General features: G+C 46.0%; 1 protein-coding gene across 2 annotated transcripts in view; it reads left to right on the top strand.

Annotated features, from left to right (window-relative positions):
- The window catches only part of ETV6 (ETS variant transcription factor 6), a 235,444-nt gene that overhangs the window by 202,356 nt on the left and 10,401 nt on the right, over window positions 1-22,687 (top strand). For both annotated transcript variants that reach the window (XM_026502411.4, XM_026502412.4), the window contains exon 5: window positions 10,016-10,561. In XM_026502411.4, coding sequence (XP_026358196.1) covers window positions 10,016-10,561 — 546 coding nt within the window. The remainder of the gene's footprint in view (window positions 1-10,015; window positions 10,562-22,687) is intronic.

The following is a 22,687-nucleotide window of genomic DNA, read 5'->3' on the forward strand; positions in this document are numbered from 1 at the left end:
CTCTGTGTCACTAGCTGGACATGGAAATCACAAATGATAGAACTTTCAAGTGCTGAAATGGTTGACCTCCGTTCTCCCTACAACCAGTACATGGGAATGGCTCAGAGAATAGAGAGAAGTCATTCCTTTGTGGGGAGTGAGGAGGGTGGCATACATTCTGTGATAGCCCAAAGATTTTCATTTATGCAATTGCTTTATTGAGGGAAATGTTTCCCCTCCACCCCCAGCCCCCTCTACTGCCAAATCCAGGTGCCCAAAGACTGCTTCGGAGGAAGGAAATCTTACACAATTTTAATGAGATAATTAAAGAAGATGAGGCATATGAATCTGCTTCATAGGAACAAAATAATAGCTAACATGTATTGTGTGCCAGGCCCTGGTCTAAGCTCTTACGTGTCCAAATCATTTCATCTTCACAACCACCCTGTAAAGAAGGTAATGTTCTCTCCACTTTACAGATGAGGAGACAGAGGCTGAGAACCTCAGATCACACAGCTACCAAGTAGCAAAACGGAGACTTAGCTCTGGGTCCACTTAGCTCTCGAGCCTGTGTTCATTCCATTTCAGCACGGGTGAGCCAACCAAAATAACTTTTTTGTTCATGTGTTGTGTGCAAACACACTGAAAATGGGAGAGAAGATAGAGCAGTGAGTAGACTTGGGGAGATTAGGAGGCCAAGCCAGGTCCCCTGACCATGGTACGGGGTGGCAGATGCCAGCAAACCTGTTTATAATTTTTCTGCCTCATGGTACTTGAAACTGCCAAATCTAAACCAACACACAAGTCAAAGATAGCTTTTTTTTTTAAGATTTTATTTATGTATTTGAGAGAGAGAGAGTGCTCGCACAGGGGAGGAGCAGAGGGAGAGAGAGAATCTCAAGCAGACTCTGCACTGAGCGTGAAGCCCAACACAGGGCTCGATCTCCCAACCCCAGGATCATGACCTAAGGCGAAACAAGAGTCGGATGCGTGGGGTGCCTGGGTGGCACAGCGGTTAAGCGTCTGCCTTAGGCTCAGGGCGTGATCCTGGGGTTCTGGGATCGAGCCCCACATCAGGCTCCTCCGCTGGGAGCCTGCTTCTTCCTCTCCCACTCCCCCTGCTTGTGTTCCCTCTCTCGCTGGCTGTCTCTATCTCTGTCAAATAAATAAAATCTTTAAAAAAAAAAAAGAGTCGGATGCGTAAGCAGCTGAGCCACCCAGGTGCCCCATCAGCAATAACTTTGGAGACACCGTGGTATGTCTGCAAGTCAGGGTGTCAAAAACTCGTGCTGATTTGGACTGAATTAACCCACTGTAGATCTTTACCCCAGAATGAATGGACTTACATGAAGAAAATCCCCCAGCCCATGAGAAATGTGAGTTCGGAGTCTGGCACTGGCCTCTGAGAGCAGAAGCCCTGGCTCTCATCCCCCTTGGGAGCCAGCCCCTGGGTGCTGGTCACTCCTCGGGGGCTGGTCCCTCAGTATAGCTGCTGAAGAGGCCCCAGAGTGGATGAAGTTTGCAGCTGATCCAGCCATCCTGTTACTGGTTGTCATAAAAACTTCCCTGATTCTCTAGTCTTGCTGGGATCATGTTGACAATTAAAGTGTCAAGGACGGGTGCCTCAGTCGTTAAGTGTCTGCCTTCAGCTCAGGTTATGATTCCAGGGTCCTAGGATCGAGCCCCATGTCGGGTTCTCTGCTCAGCGGGAGCCTGCTGCTCCCTTTCCCTCTGCCTGCCGCTCTGCCTGCTTGTGTGTGCTCTGTCTCTCTTTCTCTCTCTGTCAAATAAATAAATCTTTAAAAAAAAAAAAAAAGCGTCAGGGAGGCCATTGGCTGGGGCTTGACATCGATGTTAATCCTGTGATGCATGATGGAACCAGAGAGCGTAATGGTTTGTGTGTGTGTGTGCACGCACGTGCACGCTCTGGATCCCAGCCATCTGGGCTCTAACCCCAGCTCCCCCATTTACTGGCTCTGTGACTTTAGGCAAGTTACTTAACTTCCTTGTGTCTCCGTTTCCGCGCAGAAGAGGATAATGTCAGTACCTATTGAATGTGATTGATATAAGAAAGAATCAGGTTAACACCTTAGAACAACAACTATCACGTAGCAAGCACTCAGTCAGTGTTACTCATTGTCATTATTTGATATCTCTTACCACTGGTTGCGGTTTTTTCCTTCTTCTTGAATTGTGATAAATACACATAACACGTACCATCTTTGCCATTTTTAAGCTTGCATATCGTTCAGTAGTGTGTATTGTGCAGTGGTCGGTTTTCTTTCTTACCTCCAATCCCAGTGTTCCTAACTATTCCCGTTATTGTGACCACATGCACTTTGTGCGGACACCATGTTTGTGCATCCGGGACGTCGGAAGGGCCTGCTGCCTACCCACGCCGTGACACCCGACCTCCTTCATGGACGAACCAGGCCCCCTCTGTTACATTCGGTGGGAAAACACATTGAAAGTGACAGCCTCAGTTGCTCTCAGGGCACAGCCCATTTTGAAAAGGAGCAGTGTTTGTGCTTCGTTACCTCGCAGTACCTGGCCCATGGTAGGCCCGCCATGACCCCTTTGGGACCTGTTAATCTTCCATCTGTCTCCTCTCACATGTAAGAACTAGAAGATTAACCTTTTGTGCCCCCTTTCAATTCTGGGATTCTTGGATCTGGCTGGAGATAACGAGGTTCCAGCAGAGGAAGACCAGGCCCCAATCTTGACTTCCCGTTGTCCGCAGGGCACCAGGGACCACCTCTTCCCCTTGCCCTCTCCTTCTACTCTCCTCTCACTCCTCCGTGCCTCCCTAGGGCCTCTTCTTCCTGCTTTGCTTCCTGTATTTCAGAGTCTGGTGCAGCATGACCTTTTACCCTCTGACCCTTGTCCCCGGATGCAGATGCGGCATTTGACTGTGATGGGAAAGTGTGGAGGCCCTGAGGTGGTGCCCAGAGCCTCTTTTCATCCGTAGGGGCCAGCAGTGTACTGCAGGGAGGACCCACTCACTTCCCTGCCTCCTCTGGCTTCCTCCAGTCCTGTGGGGGCTGCCCTTAGCCTGGGTCTCCGGTCTCGCTGGCTCCTTTAAGCCAGAAGTTTTAGCTCCAGAGATCCCTAATATGCATGACTAACTCTCCCCAGGTAGCCAGGAAGTTTTCAAGAAACTTCCTGTTAGCCCTGGGGAAGTGCTATCTGAGCCCTTTGAGATAAGGGGCCTGGGGCAGTTTGGGTTCACCTCCAGAGCAGGAAACCCTCTGTTACCTTGCTCTTTCCCCTCTCCAGCTCTCTCTGCCAAGCTGACCCCCTCCCTATACATGATTCACAAGGTTTACCCCCACAGGTCTAATTGGCTCATTTGAAATCTGACCCCTTGATGTCTTCATTCACTTCTCTTGTGCGGCCTGGGTCTCAGGCCCCGTTGAGACCGAGGTGGGCAGACTTGCTTCTGTGCTCTCCGGACTGAGCCCCTGGCAGAGGCTAGCCAGTTGGGAGGCTGTCCCCCCACCCCAGGAATACAGATTAAGCCCCAGAGTCCTGCAAGTCACCCATTTTGTCTTTCAGCCCCTCTCAGCAGGCGCTTCTGAAACTGGGAGCTCACACCCCTGTGAATCAGACCCTGCAAACTCGGGCGGTTTTTCTCTCAGGCCCTACCAGGGCGTTCAGTGACAGTGGCAACTTGCTAAAGTGAATGGGCTGAATGGGCAGGCGGAGGGTCCGTGGAGAGTCTCAGTGGAACCTCCTGGAAACGGCGTGGGGGGTGTATTAGGTGCTAGGGCGGCCTAACAGAAGCGCCACAAACTGGGGGGCTTAAACCACAGAAATGTATTCTCTCACAGTTGCGGGGGTTGGAAGTCCAAGACCAAGGTAAGGGCGGGGTCGGTTCCTTCTGAGGGCTGGGAGGGAGAGTCTGTTCTGGGCCGTTCTCCTAGCTTCCGGTGGTTTGCTAGGCGTCTTTGGTGTTCCTCGACAGGTAGATGTCGCCTTCATCTTCACATGGCATGCTCCCTGTGACCGACTCTTACTTCAGCACCTTTAGCCTTTTCTTGTGTTTTTTATGTGTCTGCCTTCTCCGTTAGACTACGCTATCCTTGAGAGCAAGGACCGCTTCTTCCTCTTTGCATATACTGCATCCAAGATACTACTTGAAATATGGTTGGCATCCCTGAAAGTTCTATGGTTCAACACATATTTTGTAATCACTGTGTGGCAAAGCACTGCCCTTCCAGTCATACAATCTATACCTGTCTATGTGTCCAAATTCTCCTTTAAGTAAGGACACCAGTCATATTGGATTAGGGGCCCACCCTATTCTAATATGACCTGGTCCTAAGTAATGACATTTGCAATGAGCCTATTTCTAAATAAGGTCACATTCTGAAGTACTAGGGGGTTGAGACTTGAGCATATGAATTGAGGGGTGTGGAGTGAGGCCAGTAGCACAATTCACCCCATAATAGGGGGTGACAGAACCTACCCGAGTGTAGGAAATCTGGTTTGAATTGCACCTGAAGGCCCAGAGTATTTAATCTCTACAGTTCTTTATATCGTTTGTGGTTCCCACTAATCTTCTACAAATTCATGCTGGGAGGTGGTTCCTTCTAGAAGAATGTGGAACACCGTGGACTGAGGCTGATGAGTAAGTTACCTGCTGGGCCTCTTGATTTGCATCTCCCTGACTAACTTCTCTTATCACCATCCATGGCCTTAGGGAAAGCGAGGTGGTGGAAATGTGATCCTCAGAAATGTGATCCTTCTCTGTGAGTTAGAAGCTTAAGCCTTTGCCCTACTCTGGAAATTTCCTACTTAAAACCCACAACTTCAACCAGAGGCAGTTTTTGTTGGTTTGCTCTAAGTTTACTAGTTATTCATTATTTGTGACCTGATTAAATTGGGTCAAATTTGGATGACTTTTAAATAGACCCTTTTCTACTAAGTAAAAGGAAGGTAAGAAAAGAAATCAGACCTTTTTTTGTAATCCTCACGCTTAAAGCCCTAATTTATTTGGGGCTGTTTGGTGGCATGAAGGGATTATTTGTATCTGAAAGAGGTCCACAAAGAGAAAGGTTTGGGATTAGAAAACACTTTCAACCAGAATGGGTTCCCTACCAGTCCTTGGCCCTAGCCCCCCCTTCCCTCCATGCCCACACTGACTAATTAACGTGTGGCTTTCCCTCCCTCTTTCTTGCGCATTTCCCTCCCATATCAAGACCTTCAGACCGAGGGCAATGTGGATAATTTCCCAGCTCTCCGGCTGGGCAATTCACCAAGAACAAACGCAGACATCAAGGCCAGACCAAAAAAATCTTCTTGTTTTAGACAGAAGACTCCTACATCTGGGGGATTTAATGCACCCACTGTCCGCTCAGTGCATTTCCTGTGTCCGGAGCTTCTCTGCCTGCCGGCTCTGGTCTCATAAGTTTCCACACCCTGCTGCCAACTTATAATAACAGGGGCAGCAGGCAGCAGGGTGGGAACGTCAGAGCCTACTCCGTACGTGGGCGCATGCTTTGCAAACTGAAACAAAGCTTGGAAGGTCTCATTGCAGCCCTTTCAGCCTTGACAGTGGTTGTGCCCAGACCACCAGGAGCCTGGAATTAAATACCCTTGGATGCAGTTCTCTACCATTAATGTTATCAACTTCATCAAGTACTTCCTCTTTGAGTGGTGTCTGCAGAGAAATAAATAAATCAAGCTCCTCCAAGTGCTGTTCCTGCCTGGACCCTGAGTCAAAAGTAAGATCTGAGTTGGATTATCCAGAGCACTGTCTCCCTCCTCCATTGTTCCCAAAGATCTGGGCAGGAACAGAGAGTGAAATCTCTCCAGGACATTACATCAGTTCCTCTTTTACCCTTGGCATGAAAATTCTTCCTCTCAGAGGCTACCCAGACTTCCTAAGGCTTGCCCCGAGTGCACACCCATCCACTGAGACTTGAAGCCCAAGACATCAAAGAGAGCCTGCAGGTGACCAGACTCCTGGCCAACGCCTATGTCTGTTTTGAAATTTGTAAGACAGGAAATGGATTCAGGAAATAGGAGTTTTCAGTACATGGTCTTCATCAGCCTTAAGTATTTTTAAACCTTAATAAGCTTTTAAGTTAAGGGAGCTACTCTGAAAGTGGCATTTAGAAGAAAATGCACAAAACTTCAGAACGCAACTGTCTTAAGTAGTTGCTTATCATGATCATGTTCTGTGACAGAGAAGAGAGAAATTCATTTCGGGGGACAGCCGAATCGAGGTCCGTATTAGCTATGAAAAGAAAACTTGCCTCATCCCCAAAAGATAGCAGGTCATTTCTATTATGCTAATCATCTCAGCCGTTAAAACGAACTAGGTGGGCCTAATCAGTTAAGTACCCTGTAAGCATTTATTTGCATTTGGGTTAAAGTGAAGAATTTAGTACTTGTTATCCCAACCTGTATCCTTGCAAGGTTGACTAAGTGCTTAAAAAAAGAAAAAGAAACACTTTTTATAGTGGAAAAGATCAAACTTATGCAAAACTAGAGAGAATTATTCAATGAGCCACCATGTACCCATGACCAGCTTCAATGATCAACTCATGACCAATCTCGTTTCCTCTATGCCCCACCTACTCTCTGCTTCACCATCCCGAATTAATTTAAAGAAAATTCCAGATATACAATTTCATCTATAAATGTATCAGTACAGGTCTGAAAAGAGAAGGACCCTTTATAAAATCGTAATCACAAAGCCATTGTATCACCTGAAAACTAACAGTTCTTCAGTATCCAACTATCTCATATGTGTTTTTAGTTTCCTTGAATCAGAATCCAAACAAGGGTCTATACATTGCTGATGATTGATGTGTCTCTTAAGTCTCTTTCAGTCTATGGGTCTCCATCCATATTTTTCTTGTGTACATTCTTGCACACACACACTCTCTCTCTCTGGGTGTTTAAAAAAGAAGTTAGCCATAATTAGTATAACTTTCCTGTGTACATGGTGTATCCTTTATCCCCCACTGGTTGTGGGATTTTCTCTTTATCTTTGCTTTTCAGCAGTTTAACTATGATGAATGCCTAGATGTAGCTTTTGTATTTATCCTGCTTGGTATTTGCTGAGCACCTTGGATCTTTAAGTTTCCTGTTGTTGTTGTTGTTGTTACCAAATTTGGGGACCATTTGGTCATTATTCAGGTTTGGAGTTTGGGGGAGGGTTTGGGGGGTGGTCCCATTCTTTCTGTTCTCTACTAGGATTCCAATTACATGTCCATTAGACCATTTAATATTGTCCCACAGGTCACTGAGGATCTGTTTGTTTATTTGTTTCTAATTTTTGTTGATGTGTCTTCAAATTTACTAACCCTTCCTTCTGTCATCTCCAATCTGCTATGTACGTCCAGTCCAATCTTTCAGATATTGTGTTTTTCAGTACTAGAATCTTCTTCTTAAGTTTCCATTTCTCTTCTGACAGTCTCCATCTGTTATATATCATCATGACCATCATTTCCTTCGAGTGCTTACACTTGCTTCTAATAGCTACTTTAAGGTTCTTTTTTCCTAATACCAACATCTAGGTGCTCTCAGAGTCTGTTTCTGTTGACTGCCTTTCTTCTTGACTATGGGTCACATTTTTCTGTTTTTTTCCCGTGTCCCAAAAATCCTTATTGAATACTGGATATTATAGATGATACATTGTAAAGACGCTAGATTATGTTATATTCCTCTGAAGAATATTGATTTTTGCTCTAGCAGGTAAACGACTAGCCAGTCACTTTGAGTTTGTAGAGACTTGGTCAGATATTTGGTTAGGGCAGATCTATTTCAGTTTTGCCTGGAGCCCTCAGGCAAATCCCTTTGTCCTGGCCCTAGTCTTTACTTGTGAGGTGTGGCTGTTCTGGGGTAATAAACAGCCTGAGATGTTACAGAGCCTTTGGTGCTGGGGCTCAAATTCTGAATTCTGTCTCCAGTACAGACAGTGGCCAGTAGCTGACATCCCTGCTCTTATCTTGCAGCCATACAGCTGTTGCTTTTCACTGAGCTCCTTAGAGGTCCCCCTGCACACGCAGGAGCACAGGTTAGGGGTTTGAGGGAACTTTATCTGCCAGTTGAGTGGCTAATCCCCCTGAGGCCCTCCCCTTTGTAGGATTTGCTTTCTCAATTTTTTGCCATCCTAGTAGCCCCATCCTCTATTCCCGGGCAGATTATACAACTTCCAGTTCATTTTCCAGCTGCCCCTTGCCACAGGGACTGGGGAGGACCCTCAGGGCTATATAAATTTGGATCTCACTTGTGCACTTGTCTTCTTTCAAGAGTAAAATGCCCTTCAGTTTTCTCCGGTACCTTCAAATAACTTTTGTAAACGTGTTGTATCCAGATTCCATCATGTCCGTACGTAGGAAGGTTGATTTCGTACAAGCCACTCTGTCATTCGGGAACCTGGAATTCCCTTCTCCTTTATCATAGAAAGGTGGTAGCATACGAAAATACTTCACATGGCTTTGCATAACTAATCATAGAACCTGGAGACCAGTCCTTAGCAGAATAGTAAGACACTCCTCATTCCATTTTATACCTGCCTGAGCCTCCGTTGTTTAGATTATAGTATCATTTATTAAGCCCGTCCCCCATTGATAGCTATTCTAACAAGTAAGCACTTTTAAATTCACAGCAGCAGGTTACACAGTAGTTACAAAATAAACCCTTTGCCTTCAAGCTGATACTATTTAGTGATCGTGAACAACATTCCTTTTGTTCACTGTCTCATGTAACCGAGGTCTAGAGGAGTCCTTATTTTTCTGTTAATCCTGTGTAAAGCTCTGAGACACTAGCAGCTCAGGCTCTGTTTACTAACCCTGTCAGATTCCTAGATCCCCTTTATGTGGTTTTCATATAGATATTGTCATAAGGGACAGAGGGAGGGATCTTTGACTTGCTTTACTTAGAATCATGGACAAATCTTTGACCAGAACAAGGACCTGAAAGCATGTGCATCCTTTTGGTGAGACAGCTCTGCAAACAGCCGGAGAAACCTCGTGAACATGAGTGGGAGGCACCATAGAAAGCTCCATTTTTGTTCCAGGCTTTCGTCTTCCCTCCCTGTAAGCAGGGACTCCTAAAGCCACATGTATACCGGTCCCCCTCAACCCAGCCCACAGAACTGCTTCCGTTGCTGGGCTGTGTACATTTCCGACGTTGTGCCTGCTCAGATATTACCAGCTTGCAAGTTCAGGTGGGATGGGCCGGAGGCATTGTTGGAGGGGTCCTTCCCTCCTTTACCTTACTTAACTCTGCCCGTCTCTGAGCCTTTGTAGGGTCTCTGCACTCAGAAACAAAGTGATCCTAAATCTTCTTTCAAGTACAAGGTTGCCAGTCTGTAAATTAGGCCCACTGTCCATGCTTAAAGCAGGTTTTGCTATACCTTTCCCCCTTGGTTTCTAGATATAGCAAAGTGGCAGGTATCATAATGGACATCTAGGTTCTAGAATCTTACTGGAGTCTGGGTCTCACTCCCTCACTGGCTGTGTGTCTTTGAGTGAGTTGCTTAATTTCTTCATGCCTCCGTTTTGTCACCTGTAAAATAGGAGTACTGGTATTAGCATCTCCTACCTAGGAATGTTATACATTTAAACAATATAATCCAGTACCAAGGATAAAATAACTACTTTAGGAGTAATAATAATAGTATCATTAACACCAATAACAATGTCCCAGAGGTAGGGAACATATAAATTTAGTTATGAAAATATAAGTCAGTGAAAACATCTAGAAAGAAACCCTTAAGGACCCCAAAAGCCACATCGAAGAGTCAAGTAACAAAAAGCTAAAGAACACGAGTTTGGCTTCCTTGTGTTTATAAGCCACTAGTAAGTGATTAATGGAATGCTTGTAGACATTCTTAGCCTGTCTAGTGTAGGAAAAGAATTTCAAGTATGTGCACTTCAATTGTTTTTTTAAGCAGTGGAAAAGACACTCCGTCTCGAGGGACGAAAGGTCTGCCCGGCACACGCCCGGGCTCCACTCACTGTTCCCTACGATTAGAACTGCAGCAAGGTCAGTGATTGTCTCTCCCTCTGCTCCACAGATAATTGTGTCCAGAGGACCCCACGGCCACCAGTGGAGAACGTGCACCACAACCCCCCCACCATTGAACTGTTGCACCGTTCTAGATCACCTGTCACAGCCAATCACCGGCCTTCTCCCGACCCCGAGCAGCGGCCCCTCCGGTCCCCCCTGGACAACATGATCCGCCGCCTCTCCCCGGCCGAGAGGGCCCAGGGGCCGAGGCTCCACCAGGAAAACAACCACCAGGAGTCCTACCCCCTGTCAGTGTCTCCCATGGAGAATAACCACTGCCCGCCGTCCTCCGAGCCCCACCAGAAGCCATCGAGCCCCCGGCAGGAGAGCACCCGCGTCATCCAGCTGATGCCCAGCCCCATCATGCACCCTTTGATCCTGAACCCCCGGCACTCCGTGGATTTCAAACAGTCCAGGCTCTCCGAGGATGGGCTGCATAGGGAAGGGAAGCCCATCAACCTCTCGCATCGGGAAGACCTGGCGTACATGAACCACATCATGGTGTCTGTCTCCCCGCCCGAGGAGCACGCCATGCCCATTGGGAGAATAGCAGGTAGGTGAGCGCACCCCTCCGCCGCCGCTCCGGCCTCCGGGGAGACCTGACAAAGCCCCGCTCTCTCCCCAGCCTTGCAGCGAGCCTCACACCGTTCCCAATTAGGCGCCCTCAAAGGCTCTGTGAGGGCAAGTGGAGGCTTCTGCCTGAATGAAGTGAAATCCCTAATGGGCTAGTTAATGAGCCGCTGGGATGGAGTAGTTAATGAGCCTCAGAAATGTTAAGAAACAAATGTCCTACGTCCGGCTTACAAGGAGAGTCACATCAGCATCGTGGCTAAGCGAAAACATTTAAAATAAAAGGTTTATGAGCATGCTAATGGCCCTGTCTTGAAGTTTCCAGCAGCTAATTAATGACCAGACACAGCATAAAGAACCTTTGTCTCCGATTCAGACCTGTAATTCTGTTCTATGGGCAGTAACTCAATGTAGCCTTCACCTTGGGAGAAGGTAGGAGAGAAAAACACGATTATGGTGCTGGAGGCAGGTGTTGCTGGGTCATTGGGACGAAGGAAACCACTCCCAAATTCTTTTACTTTTATGATGACAAGCCCAAATGTGCTTCCCTAGGACAAGAAACCAGTGGAAACCAGGGAAAAAAATCTACACATTGTATTTGTGCTAGTCTGCCCATAATTTACATGAAGTCATTCTCCAGACACTTAATCCTCCAGCCACATGGCGAGAGTAGCTCTTTTCCTAGAGCACATCTCCATTCGTGAGACATTTATTGAGCACCCACTATGCACAGATAAATGCATTAAGAAGCAGGGGGACACAGAGCTGGTTTAACATAGTTATGTCCTCAAGGAATTTAAAATTTCCTGGGAGAGACAGATGTGAAAACCACCCATTAAGACATAAGGCAGAATAAAGTCAGTCCTAGGTCCCATTCATCCAGTGCACGTGCACTTATTGAGTACTGACTGTGTACTAGGATAATTCAGTGCTGTGGGAGCAAAGCAGAGAGGAGGTGCATTTTGACAGGAGGAATGAAGTAAGGCTTTGCAGGGAGGTGGCGTGGTGCTGAAGGTGATTATGTGTTCAGTAGTGGGAGGGAGGCATGGAGGCGGAAGTCAGACCCGGTCAGGGAAAGGCGAGAAATGCCCCCTTCCTCCATGAACAGGTATCCCAGGGCAGAGCTCCGCTGAGCCCCAGGATGGCACAGTGCTCCTAAGGGCGTGACAGCACCAAGTCCTACAGCCTACATTAACTGCCTCTGCCTTGACTCATTGTCCCTTTTTTGTTTAAATTCTGTGTTCCTAAATTTTTCTCTGGTTCCAAGTGTACCTCCAGTGTTGCCTTAGTCTTAGTGTTACAAATCATTTACATCAGGGATGTTGAATCAAGAAAATGAAATGCCAAAGAAAGATGACTTATATGTTTGAAAAACTATGAAACATGAAATGATCTGTGTCCAGGATTTGATTCAAAATGATTCCATGGCGCTGGGGGTGGGGCATGGGTGGGGTGTACATAAAATAAGACTAGCTGTGAGCTAATGGCTGTATGCTGGGTGATGGATACACAGGGATTCACGTTCTTGTGTTCTCTACCTTTACATATATGTATATGTATGTATGTATGGGGTTTTTTTTAATCTAAAAAAAAGAAACTGTGAAAAGAAAAAAAACAAAACGGGATTTATAAAGAGACAGAGACCTTCGGCAAAACATGTGAATTTCCCCAGATGATTAGAGGAAGAGGATGGGGTCAGGATATTACTGTGAAGAATATAAATGACCTGTCTTGTGCCTCCCAGGCCAGACCTTTCCTGTCTATACATACCCTTCTTGTCTTGTGTCTTGCATGGTCTACACAGCAGTACCGGACATTTTGCAGATACTGTCTACTTGTTTATAATTCTCAGGACAGCTCTTAGAGGCAGCTGATTAGTGCTATATGCATTTTATATGGAAGGTCGTTTGAACCGGGGAAGCTACAGAGGAAACAGAGCCCCAGAAAAGCAAAGGTCAAAGAGGGGTTGGGTGACAGGGTCAACAGGACAGTCACTGCTGCCATTGGCTGCTGCTGGTAGAGTCGCCCTCACGGGATCTGGCTTCCCCAGCACATCTGCCCTGTCCTCCTCCTCTGTCAGGCTGTCTTATCACAGACTTCCTAGGAATCTAAGATAAGCCCCTACATCAAGAAAGTTCCATTACTTAGAGGTACGGAGTTATTTCTCCCTTGTTTAGTAGGTTTATAATATAATGTTAAAATATTAGTCTCTTAAAAATTGTGCTATTTTTCTTTAAATCTTATTCTGAACATCGGAACTGTTCAGTGATGGATGTAGCCTCGTCAATGAGACGCTCCAGGGGCTGTCATACCAACCCAGCAATGAACCTTGGTACCCACGGACGCCGTGTCTCTCTCAAGAACACACGGAAGAGGGGAATCAAGGCTTTTCTTTAGGACCCTAGGAAGTCAGAACATTCGTCTAGAATAACCCTAGGGCCCAGATCCTTTGGGGGTGCATTAACTCTTCCAGGATGAGAGAATCCCCTCAAATTATTTATCCTTAGTGCTCTAATGATATACTCGAAAGTTGAAAAATCTCCAGATGTAAGTATTAACTAATTTAACCAAATCCAGCATTGGTGAATTTAACTGAAAGTCGCTGTTTTCCTCAAGGGTGAAATGAGAGGGGTAGAAAGTCTACAGTCTAATACTTAGTCTTGATTCAGACCCTCCAAAGAGAGCTTACCACAACTCCAGACTCCTTTGTATCCCTTGGGATATCCCTGTCCCCTCATTCCTACCCTTGTAATAAGTGTCTTTTTGGACTCCTCAAATCCTTGTGAAATTCTGTTTAGGAGGGGTCGAGCTCATTGGGTAATTCCTATGTACAGGGTAAAGTTCTGGCATTACTAACAGCCGTAAAAAGGCCTCATATCTGTAAAGCAGATGTGAGATGAGCAAACTTAGTTCCTTCAGCGTGGTCAGTGAGCATAGCCCAGAAAGAGGTGAAGGTGCTGCTGAATGTCACACCACTGACACACGGAACCGTAGGGTACGGATAGGCACGTGGCTTATGAATGCGGACCAAAAACTAAAGCCACATTATTGTCCACTGAGATGTCATTTGCTCTACTACTTTAGGATTTATATATTTGGGCATCTTCTGTGTTGGAGACCCTGGACTGCATTCATGGGAGTGGGGGGTTCCAGAAGGTCTAAGATACAATCTTTATCTTGAAAAAGCTGAGTGCAACGTATGGTGTCTTTGAAGGACTCCTATTAAGTGCTGTAGGGGTGTTAGGGAAGGCTCCGTGGAGGGGCTGGCTTTTAGCTGGGCTTACCAGTGCTTAGAATATGAACAATGAAGATTAGAGGAAAAGAGGTCATTCCAGATGGAGAAAACTCCAAAGCAAGATAAGGCCCAGTATATTTTTTCTTTTCAGGTAGAAATGTAAATCTTGGGAATCCAAGCCCATTAAAAATCTCACATATTTCTTCCATTCTTTTTTTTCTCACTTTTTAATATCTCAGAATTGGGATGTAGCATACAGTTTAGAGGTGACGTGCGAAGTTATGATCATTTATTTAGGTATTGGCCTTGTAGAAAAATTAAAATAATCAATAAAAGAAGTTTAGGAGGTAATAGCTTAAATACAAACCACAGATTAGATCTATTTAAATATAACGTAGCGTATTTATAAAGGTATCTCTTATTTTTCAAAGGATAAGAAGGACTGTTGTTGAGGTTAGTAAGTTAGAATAGACAGAATTTATGGGAGAAATCGGCACTGGAGGAGATAATGCTAAATGAAATAAGTCAAGCAGAGAAAGACAATTGTCATATGGTTTCTCTCATCTATGGAACATAAGACCTAGGAAGTTTGGTAGGGGAAGAGAGGGATAAAGAAAGGGGGGTGATCAGAAGGGGGAATGAAGCATGAGAGACTATGGACTCTGAGAAACAAACTGGGAGCCTCAGAGGGGAAGGGGGGTGGGGGAATGGGATAGACTGGTGATGGGTAGTAAGGAGGGCACGTATTGCATGGTGCACTGGGTGTTATACGCAACTAATGAATCATCGAACTTTACATCAGAAACCAGGGATGTACTGTTTGGTGACTAACATAATATAATAAAAAAATATTATTATAAAAAAAAGAATTTATGGGGGAGAGTTAGTGAGACAAGACCCCTGGGTTCAAACTTTTTATTGAATAGCCAATGGTGTATGGAACAGTGAACAAACTGCTTCTTTCTGGGCTTGTTTTCTGTTTGTTATGCTCATGAAGCGATTGCTTGGTGGGGGGTGGTAGGAGGCAGGGGTCCAGACAGTATCTGTGAACCTTCTAGCACTTTTCTCAGCCCACAAAAGTTTTACCGGCCTGTGCCTTGCCCATGTGTTTCATATCCAAAGAGTCTATTAGCAGCGCGCACCATAAGGTGACGAGGCTTAGCGCTGGTGATGCCGTGAGTCATGTTTTCAGTACATACTGACATTCATTCTTAGAAGTCGCTGATTCCAAAGCCGGAAGGGGCCTGTGCAGATGAAGAAACGGAGATTCAGGCACATCCAGAGTCTAGCCTTGAGCTTCGTCCAGTGTTCTTTCCAACACATGTTTCCTTCTGACCTGGACTCCAGAGCAGGGGCCTGGAAACTCTGGCCCGCAGGCCAAATCAGCCACCGCCTGTTTTTGTAAATCAAGTCTTATTGGCACACAGCCACACCCGATCACTTAGTGTCTGTGGCTGCTCTTGTGCCGTGACAGCAGAGTTGAGCAGTTGCAGGAGAGATGGTATGGCCAGCAGAGCCTAAAATATTTGCAGACAACATGACAGGAAGCATTTGCTGCCCCCCGTTCGACGGCATTGTTGACGCGTATGTACCGTATGCTCGAAGTCGTAGGCATGATGGAGGCTACGGAGGGAGAGAACGCTGTCCCTGCTCTCAAGGAATTACGTGCACTTTAGAGGATGAGGCATGCCTAAAACATGTAGAAGGAACAATAACAAGTGATGTAAGAAAGGAGACAAGTTCGAGACTGTAGGCTATTTGCAGACCAGTCCTGAATAGTTACAATAACATCGTGAGCAGAAGTAAAATACAGCCGAGTGAAAGAAACTCTTTCTTTGCATACTCGGATGGTGTCGTTAAGTCGTTCATTCATTTGTTCAAAAATTATCATGTATCTCTCTATGTGCTGGGCTTTTCTCTAGGTGATAGGGTATAGCGTCTCTAAATGCCGAATTGTATGTCTTTGCCGACATAAGGCCACATCCCTCTGACTTCACGCCATCAAACAAACTAGCTCCTGCTTTGGTTTTCACTATAGACAGCTAAGTCTTAAAAGAAAAATTTTAAGTCGTTTTGGCTTTCTCTTAAAGTTCTTCAGTTCCATTAAAATCTTCCTGTCTGCTTGTCCCTTCCTTGGCCTTAATCCAAAAATCTGCCAAGGAAGCAAGATGCATTGGCGAACTGGTTTATAATCCATTCATACTCCTCCGTTTGCTGCACAAACGTGGGGATTTTGGAGGTCTGTACGGATTTGCTTGTTCCGGGTCTGTGACCCGTCCAGTGGAGACGAATTCTTTTCTGGTGCTTATCTCACAACTTTTGCTAGTCCCCTGATTTTCTTTGCAAACATGAGCCTCTTCATGGTTGGTGAGGACATTATTGTTTGGTTGATCCTGGAGCAGATGAGACATAAAATTCCCCCCAGCACGTGCTCCCTCCCCTCCCAACCCTCTTACAACACATGTCATGGCAATCTCTCAGATCTTTAAAGGGACTTTCAAAAATATGTTTATTATCTCTCAAGGTTGCATTTTCAACAGAAACAAAAAGATTTTAATCAAGGAAAACTTGGAGTCTCCCGTACTGCTTTTTTGTCACCTGACTAGAACAATGTACTTTCCTGATTTGGTTTCATTGACTGGATGAGTTCTATAGGCACAGAAATTCAGTCCTGGAAGCCTCTAATCTTAAATCAGATGAAGAAAAATAAGCCTGAGACGCCCGAGTAAGCAGTTGGAGGTGTGTCCGCAGGGGGTCAAGGACTAGAGGAAGTCAGTCTGTCCTCTTCCTCTTGTTTCCATCGACTTCCTCCCCAGCAGTATTTAGTGCTGGTGACACGGTTTCAAATGAAGCTCATTTGAGCCTCAAGCGCAGCCTTGAGGGGAAAACGATGTTATAAAAGAGAAGCCTAAAGGGTTTAGTATGACAGCGGTGAGGGACAGCCTCATCCCCGGGCTTGGTGGTAAGGTGGACATCCATATGTGCGCCTTTGCACACAGGTGTGTCAACGTATGTTTTAGGGAAGGAAAGGACAGCGTTATGGGATGTCTCCATAAAACAGAGGGGCCCAGAGTTTCAGTACCAGCTAGAAGAGCCACATCATCCCACACTGTCTCAGGCAGAGAACCCTCTGCAGGATCCCCGAGGGCTCCCGACCCAGGGTCCCAATCAACAGCTGGCCCGCAGTATTCCCCAGGAGGCGGTGTGGGCCTGTGGGAAAGTGTGGACTCTGAAATATGCAGGATTGGAATCCAGTCCTTGTCTCCCAGCAGAGGCGCTGACTGTCCCTGAGGCCTGCTTTCCTTCTCCATCATAATGAGAATACTAATACCTATTTCCAGGCACTTTGGAGTACTAATGAGACAATATGTAAATACGCAGCACCAGTCGGCGAATTACCAAGCCCTAGGGTCCCTTCTCTGCCTGTTTCTCTTTGCTCTACTGCAGGGCTGCAGGGAGTGAGGGGAGAGCAGCGGGTACAGCCAGCCCCACTGCCCACCTGGAGCTGGCCCGGGCATTGACCCGGCAGGCCTGTGACCTGCAAAGGGCACCCCTTTGAGGCGCCCTAATTTCCTTATCTCCTTGGAGATTCACTTCTGCGCCCCCTCTCACCTCGGAGCCTTTGCTCAGGAATGTCCCTCGGGGCTCCGACTTCTCACACTGGCTGAGTCACTGCCGTGTATTTGCACTGTGAACTACGGAGAAATCAAAGAGCCCTAAAAGAGAAGGAAGTTTCAGGACAGCGTTTTTAAAAGATAAAACAGGAACAGCCACAGTGGCTGGGCGGAAAATAATAGAAGGAGCTTGAGGAGACTGGAAATTGCAGTGTGTGTGAAGGACACACATTTCTGTAATACAGCGTGACTGCCGGGAGGTTAGGGGTGCGACTTCCCAGGCTGCCCCCACCTGAGCAAAGCAGGGGCCGGGTGCTGCGAGGTTCCAGCTGGGGGGCTGAAGCTTGAAGTGTTCCCTTCCCTCCGGGGCAGGATTGTCCCTAGGTTAGAACCACTGCTGTCGTGCAGAGTGGCAACTTTTTATTTTGGTTGTTACTTACCTGTTACTCCACACCCCATGCAACCAGAGGTGCAAAGGGCCAGCCTCGTTGGGAGCTGTAGTCCCTGTGCCCCCGTGGGGCCAGGAAGCCAAGATCTGTATTCCTCATCTTAGCCTCTCCCCCACCCAGCTTGCTACCGCACACATACGGTTTCTGTTTTCCTAAGCCCTAAGCAGCAGAGCACAAGCAACTGCCCATTGCAAACACACCCCTGTGTATCAACACAGCACTGGATTTATCAACTTTCTGCTTCCAGGTAATGGCTGATCTAGAGTTGAGGACAGAACACGGGGGAAAAAACAAAAAAAACGGAGCTGTGGATGTTGTAAAGCCCGTGTTTCTATAAGCAGAGTTTCTCAAGCTTAGCACTCTTGACGGTCGGGTCAGATGATTCTTTGTTAGGGTATGGGATGGGGGCGGACTTGTGGGTCATGCTATCTAGCAGCATGCCTGGACTCTACCCGCTAGAGGCCAGTAGCATCCTCCACCCCAGTTGAGACAACCCAAATTACCTCCAGACATTGCGAAATACCTTCCTTCCCTACTGGGCAACGTTGCCCCTCGTTTAGAACCACTGCTCTAAAGCAGAGTAGCAACTTTTTATTTTGTATTTTTACTTACCTGTTTTGTTCTTGAAGCTGAAACGAATTTATTAACTTTTGCAATAAATTTAAAGAAATGAAACAGGGACACTCGGCGTCTGATGAGTTGGTGATTATACCCATGGAACTGCCGTTTACAGACCTTCATTTAAAATTCCATTTGGGCAGTTAAAACAACATAAAATTACTTTCTCAGAAGCTTTCCCAAAATTTTAATTAACCACCATCATTAAACATTCCCTTTGTCAATAACTTGACTTGCCCACTCAGATTTTTAAACATCAGTTTTGTCTAGCATGGTTTTTTCATTAGAAACCATGTTGGTTATGTGTGAATTGCCCATCTTTTTACAATCTCTGCTCCGGGAGCATGTACAATGAGTCTCTGGTAGGAGACAGACGTGGGAGTGAAAATATTCCTCCTTAACCACAGGAAAGGATTTTTTACAATGGCTTTTAGCTGTGGGTACCCAGGGCACCTCACCCAGCAGGCAAGAGAGAGAATGTTCTCTCTGCAGCTGAAAAATGGCACTTCACTGGAGCTAAACCCTTTTATAAACTTCCTCTCGTGGAAGAGACGATCCAAATAATGGGCATTTGTTTAGAATACCCACACACCTCAATATAGAAGACCCTTTAGTTTAAGAGAAATGCACTTAAAATTAATGACTACCTTGTAATATAAATTTTTTCACATGCATGTTCAAGGGCTTTATAATAGGATAATCTTGTATTTATAGAGTTTGGTGAGTTTCACTATATAGTATTAAGCATTTTCGCTGATGATCAGATAACATTGTATCTGAGCAGATGTGGATTTCGACAGAGCTGACAAATTGCAGGTTAACAACCTCTAGAGGATCTAGGGAACTAAAAAGGATCTGCTTCTTATTTCATTGAAATCTTAAAAACAAAATAACTCCAGTGGCTTGAACTTCAGTTGTTAAAAAAAGGGGGGGGAGGGAGAGAGGGTGGGAGGAAGGAAGGAAGGAAGGAAGGAAGGAAGGAAGGAAGGAAGGAGAAAGAAAGAAGAGAAAGAAAGAAAAAGAGAAGAGGAAGGAAGGAAGAAGGAATCTTATGTGGTCAGGCATTTATATTTATCATCTGGAATAATTTTTAACTAAAGAAACAAAACAATCAATAGTGTTATAAAAGCCACTTACACTCCGAGTTTGAAACAACTGCTTTCTGCCACAAAATTCCTGTTGCTACCTCCGTTAGTGACTGAGTAATTCAATATGTCTTGAATGTCAACATATTTTTATTACTCAGCTAAAGTTGGCTTTGCTGGTTTAAATGTCATTTAAAGTGATCAGTTGGCAGTTTGTTTGGGGTTATTTTCACATTTGTGAAAGGGAAAAGTTTGCAAGAATCAAGTGTTCTTGAAACATATAGGTAAAGTCTGTTCTCTGGTAAGCCCTGCGCCTCATTTACCCACCAAAGACCAGACAACTTTCTCGATCTTTTTTGGTAATGGTTTACATAAAGGTCCAAGTTCGATGCCTCTGAAAAACCAGCATGGTAGCCCAGTGCTGGTTAAGCCCTTACTTGGAGAAATGGCCTGGTACACACTGCACTATTTTATGAGAAATAGAATGCATCACGACAGTAAAACAGAAGCCACAGAAACAAGGGAAGTAGAAGTCCACGTGCGGATGGGGATGGAAGGAGCATCCACTTTATGCTTTAGCTCCAGTTGGCTGAGACGTGAGGGGAGTAGCAATATATTGTTCACCTTCCTATGGGCACAATTCCTTTACATCAAACTAGTAAAGACAGTTTTTTATTGTTAGTCAAATGAACACTCTGGAGACTTGCGTTCCCAATCCAGATGAATCCAAAGGTGCCATCAGGCCTCTTTGCAGCGGACACAATTTCTCCCCTGTAGAGAAGCAATAGAGGGGCTATACGCACCAACCCCCTTCGTTGTTCCTTCTAATTTACTGGCATTTTAGATGACGATATTTGGTTTTGTCAGATGTTTTCCAGTTGGAGGCGATTGTGGGGAAATTAAAATGTCTCTGCCATTTGATGGTAGGACGAACACTGAGTCCACAGCTCAGCCTGCTGATTTCCATTTGTAGTAAAAATGTCGTGAGACAAGGAGGTGGCAGGAGGATTAAGACACGTCGCCTCACTGCTTTGCGTAGCAACTAGAGTCGTCCTATGACAAGTGCCTTAAAAATGAGCTAGATTCTTCTCAGCCTGCAATAGTGTGACACTGACTTCTCCAGGTGCTTTATGGTGCGAGGATTGGGTCCCCCTGCTCTCCAGAATGGGGTTCAGCTCCCGGAGTATGCGGTGTTTTTGCTTCAAGAAGAGCGTGGTTTGTCCTGTCCTCAAACACAGTAATTCACACATCCCATTAATGTTTGGACACAGATAATTGGGGGCGGGGAGGAGGGGCGGGGAAGGCTACCATAAGAGAAGATTTATGGTCGCGTTAAGTTTCATGTTAGTTTCTTGAAAGACAAAGCCTCTTATAGAAAATGCTACATTTCCTTTTGCCCTTCAGAGGAAAGGCTGAACAGAGCGAAACCTTGCTCCAGGAAGCCTTAAAATTGTACAAATATCTACCTATTAACCAATGTCTCTGAGAACAGACATCACCTCAGAAAGAGCGGTGCAGAGCCTGGACTCCTACAGGTGTCACTCCCAAGCTGTGCCCTTGGAGTAAATTACCAAGCCCTCTAAGGCCCAGCTTCCTCAACCATAAAATAGGATAGCGACAGCACCTGCCTCTCGAGGGGTCACCGGGGTCAAGTGCAGCCATCCTTGTGGAATACAAGCACAGTGCCTGCTCATAGCACCCAATACATGGCATTGTTATTTTCATGACTTTTCTCTTCGCTTGCACCATCACAAATACGGTAATCCTGTAAAGGACGTGTTATTCCTGTTTCCCATATGAGGAAACCACCTCAGGGAGATTTAAGAAACTTGCCCAAGGTGACCTGACTCAATTCCCCTTGTAAAGAGACTCCCGAGAAGGGTGTGTTTCATTCCCTGGGAGGTGACTGTGTTGACTCTAAAATATTCCAGGTCTCAGACACTCCCCTCCAGGTGTGCCAGGCCTCACCCAACAGAAGGAAGTCAGCACGGTGTCGTGCAGGAGACCCGGAATTCAAACCCCAGCCACCTGGGGCCTCCGAGGATTAGAAAGGATTCCAGGAAAGTGCTGAGCACACACACAGAATTCAGTCATCAACCTTCACTACCAGTCCTGGCTAGGGCCTGCCAAGGCTCCCAGAATCAACGTACCCCTGGAAATCAGAGCCGCTTATTCTCATCTGGAGGCCGGTCCAGAAAGCACACCTAGATAGGACATGTCTGCCTCCATCCACCTATCCACAGGTGCCAGAGGGCAAACCGCATACCATTTCGGCACATCCAGAAAACACTAGGACAAAGGAGAAGCGTGCAGTCTGTGTCTTCTCTTTTAATATGCCGACCCTCAGCCTAGCACAGTGCCTGGCCTGTATTAACTCAATAAATATTTGTGGCCTGACCAAGTGACTGAACATCAGTCCTCCAAATGGGAAAAGTGATTTTTTTGTCTTGGGTTCCTTTCTACCCTGATTTCATTGTAAGAAAACAACGTTAAAGAACTCCAAAATAGGCCGTAATGAGAAAATATCTGTCCTCTTTTGAAAACCATGCTAACCACAGCTCCCAGTCATAGCAAACCAGAATTTTCTTTCCCACAGCCTTTCACATATCACACTTCTTTTTGTACCACGTGGTAGCCTGCCCCGATCTTCTCGTCTTTGTCCATTCAGCCTCCAACCCCAGAGTAATCTTGTCACGCCACCAACTAGACCATGCTGCTTGCCTGGAACCCTGGGGCTCTCTACTCGCCCTTTGACCTTGCCTAGTGTTACCCCTCTTTTGGCTTGCTGTCTTTCATATGAGCTCTGCTCAAGTTCAGTTCATTGGTCATGACCTTGGACAAGCTGCTTCCTCTTCCAGATTGTCACGTCCCCATCTGTGGTTGGGAGGCAGATGGCCAGGATGGTCTCCGAGGCCTCCAGAGGTCAAAGGTCGCCTTTCTCCAGCACCATCTGCCAGGTCTCTCTGGGCCCTGGTCTCCTCACTGTGAAATAAGAAAGACTGTCAATCCGCGGGAGGCAGAAGTGATTACTTGATTATTTTCTAATTCTTGTTCTTAGTGTCTCAACAAGAAACCTACTCAAAAGTGTCTTCTTGCCCTTTTCCTCTG

This window comes from Ursus arctos, unplaced genomic scaffold (assembly GCF_023065955.2).
Source record: "Ursus arctos isolate Adak ecotype North America unplaced genomic scaffold, UrsArc2.0 scaffold_26, whole genome shotgun sequence".
Taxonomy (NCBI): Eukaryota; Metazoa; Chordata; class Mammalia; order Carnivora; family Ursidae; genus Ursus; species Ursus arctos.